Source organism: Oncorhynchus mykiss, chromosome 1 (assembly GCF_013265735.2).
Source record: "Oncorhynchus mykiss isolate Arlee chromosome 1, USDA_OmykA_1.1, whole genome shotgun sequence".
Classification (NCBI taxonomy): domain Eukaryota; kingdom Metazoa; phylum Chordata; class Actinopteri; order Salmoniformes; family Salmonidae; genus Oncorhynchus; species Oncorhynchus mykiss.
Genome location: NC_048565.1, coordinates 2,221,099 through 2,232,202, shown reverse-complemented (window position 1 = coordinate 2,232,202; position 11,104 = coordinate 2,221,099). Strand labels below are relative to the sequence as shown.

The 11,104-nt window shown below is 45.9% G+C and overlaps 1 protein-coding gene across 8 annotated transcripts in view; it reads right to left on the bottom strand.

Moving 5' to 3' along the window:
- The window catches only part of zbtb11 (zinc finger and BTB domain containing 11), a 46,191-nt gene that overhangs the window by 26,123 nt on the left and 8,964 nt on the right, over positions 1-11,104 (bottom strand). For 7 of the 8 annotated variants that reach the window (XR_005052082.1, XR_005052094.1, XR_005052101.1 and 4 more), the window contains exons 2-4: positions 10,718-10,977; positions 1,307-1,538; positions 1-1,039 (exon numbers count right to left, since the gene is read on the bottom strand). The exon at positions 1-1,039 is cut by the window's left edge and continues 157 nt beyond it. Coding sequence is in view for 4 of the 8 variants with exons in the window: in XM_036980048.1 (XP_036835943.1) it covers positions 1-1,039; positions 1,307-1,538; positions 10,718-10,977 (1,531 nt within the window). In the remaining 4 variants the exon portion in view is untranslated. Of the gene's footprint in view, positions 1,040-1,306; positions 1,957-1,994; positions 2,131-10,717; positions 10,978-11,104 lie in introns of those variants that run through there. The other variant, XM_036980170.1, reaches the window with a different exon arrangement.

The following is an 11,104-nucleotide window of genomic DNA, read 5'->3' as shown; positions in this document are numbered from 1 at the left end:
AGAGTAGAGACCGGCTCTGGCACCTCTACCACCTCCTCCTCGACAGGAGACTCTGGCTCCTCGATCACCTCATGCTTCACCTTAGCAGGACGTCCTCTCTTCCTCTTGGGGGGTTGGGGAGCAGCGGGAGGCTGGGGCTCGGCCTGGGGTGCTGGATCGACAGTCTGGTGCGCCGACGTCTCCTCCTCCTGGGGTGCAGGATCCACCTGGACGACAGGTGGCTCTACAGCCAGATGGACCACCTCAGTAGGGGCCACCTTCCCTGGGTCCACGCTGATGAGGAAGGCCCCCGGCTCCACGGAGAGGGAGTCCCCCTCGTCCCCTTCATCATGCTGCTGTTGCTCCAGGGCCAGACAGGCTGACACCACGGCCAGGGACTCATTGGCTCCGGCCTGGCCACTGTGGGTCACCACCGTCATGGTCTCGGTCTCTCCAGTAGGGGAGAAGAGGGTGACCGACTCGCCTACCCGGGCCTGGCCGCTGTGGGTGACCACCGTCATGGTCTCGGTCTCTCCAGTAGGGGAGAAGAGGGTGACCGACTCGCCCACCCGGGCCTGGCTACTGTGGGTGACTAGAGTCACCGTCTCTGACCCTGCCTCCCCAACCACGGTCATAGTCTCCCCTGGTTCACCTCCCAGAGCCTGGGTGACTACAGACGTCAGATCCCCTCTGAAGGACTCTGTTGTGTTTTCCACGACAGCCAGGGAGTCCAGGTCCTCCCCTGCTCCAGCTAGCCCGGTATGAGTCACCACGGCATGGCCGTCGCTGCCGATGGTCATAATGTAGGCCCCGGGGTCTTCATTCGGGGCCTGTTGGGGTGCCGGCTGGCTGGACACCACCGTGTGGATGTCTCCTTGCTGGTAGACCATCAGCTTCTGCTCCTCTACCTTCTTGTGGACGGACTCACAGATCTGAAGGACCTCGGCCATCAGAAGGTGTCGGGCCAGCGTGGCAACGTCGGCCATCACACAGAAGTTGAAGCAGAGGTTGGAGGTGTATGCAAACTCTAGCAGAGGGAGGAAACTGACCTTGCTGAAACCTGAGAGAGAGAGAGAAACGGGTTATTCCTCTGACCAAACCACCTCAGTAAGATGATGATGATGATGGATGATGGACAGGGAAACATCATCCAACCGTTTGATAACTCGGGACCTATACGACCCCAGGACGGTGACCTTTTTCCTGCTGTTCTGATAACTACTCTCAAAAAGACTTGTACCCCCGATTCATCCTCCGGTGGTCTGGAGTGCTTTACACTGGAGTCATTCATCAGACGTCCTCACCCAGCACCTTCTCCATGTCTCACCTGAGAGGTCGACCACCGCTTCGTGACTGGACACAGCTCCCTTCTCTATGAACAGCTCATTAAAGTAGTCGCTGCAGGCGGCCAGCACAGCCTTGTGGGCCCTGTGCTCCTCCCCCTCGATCAGCAGCGTGATGTCACAGAACTGGTTGTTGAGGCGCTGCTGGTTCAGCTTGTCCAGCATCGTCTGACCGTGTCTGGGAAGGTACTGCTTCACCACTCCTTTACTGTCCACCTGGAGAGATAACACAGGAAGTCATGACTACTGTCCACCTGGATAGATAACACAGGAAGTCATGACTACTGTCCACCTGGATAGATAACACAGGAAGTCATGACTACTGTCCACCTGGAGAGATAACACAGGAAGTCATGACTACTGTCCACCTGGAGAGATAACACAGGAAGTCATGACTACTGTCCACCTGGAGAGATAACACAGGAAGTCATGACTACTGTCCACCTGGATAGATAACACAGGAAGTTATGACTACTGTCCACCTGGATAGATAACACAGGAAGTCATGACTACTTTCCACCTGAATAGATAACACAGGAAGTCATGACTACTGTCCACCTGGAGAGATAACACAGGAAGTCATGACTACTGTCCACCTGGATAGATAACACAGGAAGTCATGACTACTGTCCACCTGGATAGATAACACAGGAAGTTATGACTACTGTCCACCTGGATAGATAACACAGGAAGTCATGACTACTGTCCACCTGGAAGAGAGACCTAAGACAACACTAGACAGAGAGAGCGAGACCTAAGACAACACTAGACAGAGAGAGAGAGACCTAAGACAACACTAGACAGAGAGAGAGAGACCTAAGACAACACTAGACAGAGAGAGAGAGACCTAAGACAACACTAGACAGAGAGAGAGAGACCTAAGACAACACTAGACAGAGAGAGAGAGACCTAAGACAACACTAGACAGAGAGAGAGAGACCTAAGACAACACTAGACAGAGAGAGAGACCTAAGACAACACTAGACAGAGAGAGAGAGACCTAAGACAACACTAGACAGAGAGAGAGAGACCTAAGACAACACTAGACAGAGAGAGAGAGACCTAAGACAACACTAGACAGAGAGAGAGAGACCTAAGACAACACTAGACAGAGAGAGAGAGACCTAAGACAACACTAGACAGAGAGAGAGAGACCTAAGACAACACTAGACAGAGAGAGAGAGAGACCTAAGACAACACTAGACAGAGAGAGAGACCTAAGACAACACTAGACAGAGAGACCTAAGACAACACTAAACAGAGAGACCTAAGACAACACTAGACAGAGATACCTAAGACAACACTAGACAGAGAGAGAGAGACCTAAGACAACACTAGACAGAGAGAGAGAGAGACCTAAGACAACACTAGACAGAGAGAGAGAGACCTAAGACAACACTAGACAGAGAGAGAGAGAGACCTAAGACAACACTAGACAGAGAGAGAGACCTAAGACAACACTAGACAGAGAGACCTAAGACAACACTAAACAGAGAGACCTAAGACAACACTAGACAGAGAGACCTAAGACAACACTAGACAGAGAGACCTAAGACAACACTAAACAGAGAGACCTAAGACAACACTAAACAGAGAGACCTAAGACAACACTAGAGAGAGATACCTAAGACAACACTAGAGAGAGAGTCCTAAGACAACACTAAACAGAGAGTCCTAAGACAACACTAGACAGAGAGACCTAAGACAACACTAGACAGAGAGAGAGAGACCTAAGACAGAGAGAGAGAGACCTAAGACAATACTAGACAGAGAGACCTAAGACAACACTAAACAGAGAGGGCTAAGATAACACTAGACAGAGAGAGAGAGACCTAAGACAACACTAGACAGAGAGACCTAAGACAACACTAAACAGAGAGACCTAAGACAACACTAAACAGAGAGAGAGAGACCTAAGACAACACTAAACAGAGAGAGAGAGACCTAAGACAACACTAGACAGAGAGAGACCTAAGACAACACTAGACAGAGAGACCTAAGACAACACTAGACAGAGAGAGAGAGACCTAAGACAACACTAGACAGAGAGAGAGAGACCTAAGACAACACTAAACAGAGAGAGAGAGATCTAAGACAACACTAAACAGAGAGAGAGAGACCTAAGACAACACTAAACAGAGAGAGAGACCTAAGACAACACTAGACAGAGAGAGAGACCTAAGACAACACTAGACAGAGAGAGAGAGACCTAAGACAACACTAGACAGAGAGAGAGAGACCTAAGACAACACTAGACAGAGAGAGAGAGACCTAAGACAACACTAGACAGAGAGAGAGAGACCTAAGACAACACTAGACAGAGAGAGAGACCTAAGACAACACTAGACAGAGAGAGAGAGAGACCTAAGACAACACTAGACAGAGAGAGAGAGAGACCTAAGACAACACTAGACAGAGAGAGAGACCTAAGTCAACACTAGAGAGAGAGAGAGACCTAAGACAACACTAGACAGAGAGAGAGAGACCTAAGACAACACTAGACAGAGAGAGAGACCTAAGACAACACTAGACAGAGAGAGAGAGACCTAAGACAACACTAGACAGAGAGATCTAAGACAACACTAGACAGAGAGACCTAAGACAACACTAGACAGAGAGACCTAAGACAACACTAAACAGAGAGACCTAAGACAACACTAGACAGAGAGACCTAAGACAACACTAAACAGAGAGACCTAAGACAACACTAGACAGAGAGACCTAAGACAACACTAGACAGAGAGACCTAAGACAACACTAGACAGAGAGAGAGAGAGACCTAAGACAACACTAGACAGAGAGACCTAAGACAACACTAGACAGAGAGAGAGAGAGACCTAAGACAACACTAGACAGAGAGAGACCTAAGACATCACTAGACAGAGAGAGAGAGAGACCTAAGACAACACTAGACAGAGAGAGACCTAAGACAACACTAGACAGAGAGAGAGAGACATAAGACAACACTAGACAGAGAGAGAGAGAGACATAAGACAACACTAGACAGAGAGAGAGAGAGACCTAAGACAACACTAGACAGAGAGAGAGACATAAGACAACACTAGACAGAGAGAGAGAGAGACCTAAGACAACACTAGACAGAGAGAGAGAGAGAGACCTAAGACAACACTAGACAGAGAGATCTAAGACAACACTAGACAGAGAGACCTAAGACAACACTAGACAGAGAGAGAGAGAGCTAAGACAACACTAGACAGAGAGACCTAAGACAACACTAGACAGAGAGAGAGACCTAAGACAACACTAGACAGAGAGACCTAAGACAACACTAGACAGAGAGAGAGAGACCTAAGACAACACTAGACAGAGAGAGAGACCTAAGACAACACTAGACAGAGAGAGAGACCTAAGACAACACTAAACAGAGAGAGAGAGACCTAAGACAACACTAGACAGAGAGAGAGACATAAGACAACACTAGACAGAGAGAGACCTAAGACAACACTAGACAGAGAGAGAGAGAGAGAGACCTAAGACAACACTAGACAGAGAGATCTAAGACAACACTAGACAGAGAGACCTAAGACAACACTAGACAGAGAGAGCTAAGACAACACTAGACAGAGAGAGACCTAAGACAACACTAGACAGAGAGACCTAAGACAACACTAGACAGAGAGACCTAAGATAACACTAGACAGAGAGACCTAAGATAACACTAGACAGAGAGACCTAAGATAACACTAGACAGAGAGACCTAAGACAACACTAGACAGAGAGACCTAAGACAACACTAAACAGAGAGACCTAAGACAACACTAGACAGAGAGAGACCTAAGACAACACTAGACAGAGAGACCTAAGACAACACTAGACAGAGAGAGAGAGAGAGACCTAAGACAACACTAGACAGAGAGAGAGAGAGAGATCTAAGACAACACTAGACAGAGAGACCTAAGACAACACTAGACAGAGAGAGAGAGAGCTAAGACAACACTAGACAGAGAGACCTAAGACAACACTAGACAGAGAGAGAGACCTAAGACAACACTAGACAGAGAGAGAGAGACCTAAGACAACACTAGACAGAGAGAGAGAGACCTAAGACAACACTAGACAGAGAGAGAGACCTAAGACAACACTAGACAGAGAGAGAGACCTAAGACAACACTAAACAGAGAGAGAGAGACCTAAGACAACACTAGACAGAGAGAGAGAGAGACCTAAGACAACACTAGACAGAGAGAGAGAGAGACCTAAGACAACACTAGACAGAGAGAGAGAGAGAGACCTAAGACAACACTAGACAGAGAGACCTAAGACAACACTAGACAGAGAGAGAGAGAGACCTAAGACAACACTAGACAGAGAGACCTAAGACAACACTAGACAGAGAGAGAGAGAGCTAAGACAACACTAGACAGAGAGACCTAAGACAACACTAGACAGAGAGAGAGAGACCTAAGACAACACTAGACAGAGAGAGAGAGACCTAAGACAACACTAAACAGAGAGAGAGAGACCTAAGACAACACTAGACAGAGATACCTAAGACAACACTAAACAGAGAGACCTAAGACAACACTAGACAGAGAGAGAGACCTAAGACAACACTAGACAGAGAGACCTAAGACAACACTAAACAGAGAGACCTAAGACAACACTAAACAGAGAGACCTAAGACAACACTAGAGAGAGATACCTAAGACAACACTAGAGAGAGAGTCCTAAGACAACACTAAACAGAGAGTCCTAAGACAACACTAGACAGAGAGACCTAAGACAACACTAGACAGAGAGAGAGAGACCTAAGACAGAGAGAGAGAGACCTAAGACAATACTAGACAGAGAGACCTAAGACAACACTAAACAGAGAGGGCTAAGATAACACTAGACAGAGAGAGAGAGACCTAAGACAACACTAGACAGAGAGACCTAAGACAACACTAAACAGAGAGAGAGAGACCTAAGACAACACTAAACAGAGAGAGAGAGACCTAAGACAACACTAGACAGAGAGAGACCTAAGACAACACTAGACAGAGAGACCTAAGACAACACTAGACAGAGAGAGAGAGACCTAAGACAACACTAGACAGAGAGAGAGAGACCTAAGACAACACTAAACAGAGAGAGAGAGATCTAAGACAACACTAAACAGAGAGAGAGAGACCTAAGACAACACTAAACAGAGAGAGAGACCTAAGACAACACTAGACAGAGAGAGAGACCTAAGACAACACTAGACAGAGAGAGAGAGACCTAAGACAACACTAGACAGAGAGAGAGAGACCTAAGACAACACTAGACAGAGAGAGAGAGACCTAAGACAACACTAGACAGAGAGAGAGACCTAAGACAACACTAGACAGAGAGAGAGAGAGAGAGACCTAAGACAACACTAGACAGAGAGAGAGAGAGACCTAAGTCAACACTAGACAGAGAGAGAGACCTAAGTCAACACTAGACAGAGAGAGAGACCTAAGACAACACTAGACAGAGAGAGAGACCTAAGACAACACTAGACAGAGAGAGAGAGAGAGAGAGACCTAAGACAACACTAGACAGAGAGATCTAAGACAACACTAGACAGAGAGACCTAAGACAACACTAGACAGAGAGACCTAAGACAACACTAAACAGAGAGACCTAAGACAACACTAGACAGAGAGACCTAAGACAACACTAAACAGAGAGACCTAAGACAACACTAGACAGAGAGACCTAAGACAACACTAGACAGAGAGAGACCTAAGACAACACTAGACAGAGAGACCTAAGACAACACTAGACAGAGAGACCTAAGACAACACTAGACAGAGAGACCTAAGACAACACTAGACAGAGAGAGAGAGAGACCTAAGACAACACTAGACAGAGAGACCTAAGACAACACTAGACAGAGAGAGAGAGAGACCTAAGACAACACTAGACAGAGAGAGACCTAAGACATCACTAGACAGAGAGAGAGAGAGACCTAAGACAACACTAGACAGAGAGAGACCTAAGACAACACTAGACAGAGAGAGAGACATAAGACAACACTAGACAGAGAGAGAGACATAAGACAACACTAGACAGAGAGAGAGAGAGACATAAGACAACACTAGACAGAGAGAGAGAGAGACCTAAGACAACACTAGACAGAGAGAGAGACATAAGACAACACTAGACAGAGAGAGAGACCTAAGACAACACTAGACAGAGAGAGAGAGAGAGACCTAAGACAACACTAGACAGAGAGATCTAAGACAACACTAGACAGAGAGACCTAAGACAACACTAGACAGAGAGAGAGAGAGCTAAGACAACACTAGACAGAGAGACCTAAGACAACACTAGACAGAGAGAGAGACCTAAGACAACACTAGACAGAGAGAGAGAGACCTAAGACAACACTAAACAGAGAGAGAGACCTAAGACAACACTAGACAGAGAGAGAGACCTAAGACAACACTAGACAGAGAGAGAGACCTAAGACAACACTAAACAGAGAGAGAGACCTAAGACAACACTAGACAGAGAGAGAGACCTAAGACAACACTAGACAGAGAGAGAGACCTAAGACAACACTAAACAGAGAGAGAGACCTAAGACAACACTAGACAGAGAGAGAGACCTAAGACAACACTAGACAGAGAGAGAGAGACCTAAGACAACACTAGACAGAGAGAGAGAGAGCTAAGACAACACTAGACAGAGAGACCTAAGACAACACTAGACAGAGAGAGAGACCTAAGACAACACTAGACAGAGAGAGAGAGACCTAAGACAACACTAGACAGAGAGAGAGAGACCTAAGACAACACTAGACAGAGAGAGAGACCTAAGACAACACTAAACAGAGAGAGAGACATAAGACAACACTAGACAGAGAGAGAGAGAGACCTAAGACAACACTAGACAGAGAGAGAGAGAGAGAGACCTAAGACAACACTAGACAGAGAGATCTAAGACAACACTAGACAGAGAGACCTAAGACAACACTAGACAGAGAGAGCTAAGACAACACTAGACAGAGAGAGACCTAAGATAACACTAGACAGAGAGACCTAAGACAACACTAGACAGAGAGACCTAAGACAACACTAGACAGAGAGACCTAAGACAACACTAGACAGAGAGACCTAAGACAACACTAGACAGAGATACCTAAGACAACACTAAACAGAGAGACCTAAGATAACACTAGACAGAGAGACCTAAGACAACACTAGACAGAGAGACCTAAGACAACACTAAACAGAGAGACCTAAGACAACACTAGACAGAGAGAGACCTAAGACAACACTAGACAGAGAGACCTAAGACAACACTAGACAGAGAGAGAGAGAGAGACCTAAGACAACACTAGACAGAGAGAGAGAGAGCTAAGACAACACTATACAGAGAGACCTAAGACAACACTAGACAGAGAGAGAGACCTAAGACAACACTAGACAGAGAGAGACAGACCTAAGACAACACTAGACAGAGAGAGAGAGACCTAAGACAACACTAGACAGAGAGAGAGACCTAAGACAACACTAGACAGAGAGAGAGACCTAAGACAACACTAAACAGAGAGAGAGAGACCTAAGACAACACTAGACAGAGAGAGAGACATAAGACAACACTAGACAGAGAGAGAGAGAGACCTAAGACAACACTAGACAGAGAGAGAGAGAGAGACCTAAGACAACACTAGACAGAGAGACCTAAGACAACACTAGACAGAGAGAGAGAGAGACCTAAGACAACACTAGACAGAGAGACCTAAGACAACACTAGACAGAGAGAGAGAGAGCTAAGACAACACTAGACAGAGAGACCTAAGACAACACTAGACAGAGAGAGAGACCTAAGACAACACTAGACAGAGAGAGAGAGACCTAAGACAACACTAGACAGAGAGAGAGAGACCTAAGACAACACTAAACAGAGAGAGAGAGACCTAAGACAACACTAGACAGAGAGAGAGACATAAGACAACACTAGACAGAGAGAGAGAGAGAGACCTAAGACAACACTAGACAGAGAGAGAGAGAGAGAGAGACCTAAGACAACACTAGACAGAGAGATCTAAGACAACACTAGACAGAGAGACCTAAGACAACACTAGACAGAGAGACCTAAGACAACACTAGACAGAGAGAGAGAGAGCTAAGACAACACTAGACAGAGAGAGAGACCTAAGACAACACTAGACAGAGAGAGACCTAAGATAACACTAGACAGAGAGACCTAAGATAACACTAGACAGAGAGACCTAAGATAACACTAGACAGAGAGACCTAAGACAACACTAGACAGAGAGACCTAAGACAACACTAGACAGAGATACCTAAGACAACACTAAACAGAGAGACCTAAGACAACACTAGACAGAGAGACCTAAGACAACACTAAACAGAGAGACCTAAGACAACACTAGACAGAGATACCTAAGACAACACTAAACAGAGAGACCTAAGACAACACTAGACAGAGATACCTAAGACAACACTAAACAGAGAGACCTAAGACAACACTAGACAGAGATACCTAAGACAACACTAAACAGAGAGACCTAAGACAACACTAGACAGAGATACCTAAGACAACACTAAACAGAGAGACCTAAGACAACACTAGACAGAGATACCTAAGACAACACTAAACAGAGAGACCTAAGACAACACTAGACAGAGAGACCTAAGACAACACTAGACAGAGAGAGAGACTTAAGACAACACTAGACAGAGATACCTAAGACAACACTAAACAGAGAGACCTAAGACAACACTAGACAGAGAGACCTAAGACAACACTAGACAGAGATACCTAAGACAACACTAAACAGAGAGACCTAAGACAACACTAGACAGAGAGACCTAAGACAACACTAGACAGAGATACCTAAGACAACACTAAACAGAGAGACCTAAGACAACACTAGACAGAGAGACCTAAGACAACACTAAACAGAGAGACCTAAGACAACACTAGACAGAGATACCTAAGACAACACTAAACAGAGAGACCTAAGACAACACTAGACAGAGATACCTAAGACAACACTAAACAGAGATACCTAAGACAACACTAGACAGAGAGACCTAAGACAACACTAGACAGAGAGACCTAAGACAACACTAAACAGAGAGACCTAAGACAACACTAGACAGAGAGAGACCTAAGACAACACTAGACAGAGAGACCTAAGACAACACTAGACAGAGAGACCTAAGACAACACTAGACAGAGAGACCTAAGACAACACTAAACAGAGAGACCTAAGACAACACTAGACAGAGAGACCTAAGACAACACTAAACAGAGAGACCTAAGACAACACTAGACAGAGAGAGACCTAAGACAACACTAGACAGAGAGACCTAAGACAACACTAGACAGTATAGTTTCAGTAAAGTGACTAGGCTATATCCCCCCCCAAAAAAAACAGCAACACTGACAAAGACCAGTTCGTGTTTAGCCACAGTCCTGGGGCTCTTGGTCTTGTGATGAATGGAAGTCACCAAGTCCATCTCCTCCTCCTCTTCCTCCTCCACCTCCTCATCATCGTCGTCACTGGCTGGGGTTGTGACCCTCCTTGGTCTCCCTGGTCGGCCCACCAGTCTGGATCCACTCCGGTCCTCTGACAATCCTCTCCGGTCCTGTCTGTTCTGGCACTGCCTACACTGTCTCATGTAGTCCTTCACCTGCTTCAGGATACCTGGGAGGACACAGGGTTAATTTTTATTTTATTTATTTATTTTACCTTTATTTAACCAGGTAGGCTAGTTGAGAACAAGTTCTCATTTACAATTGCGACCTGGCCAAGATAAAGCAAAGCAGTTCGT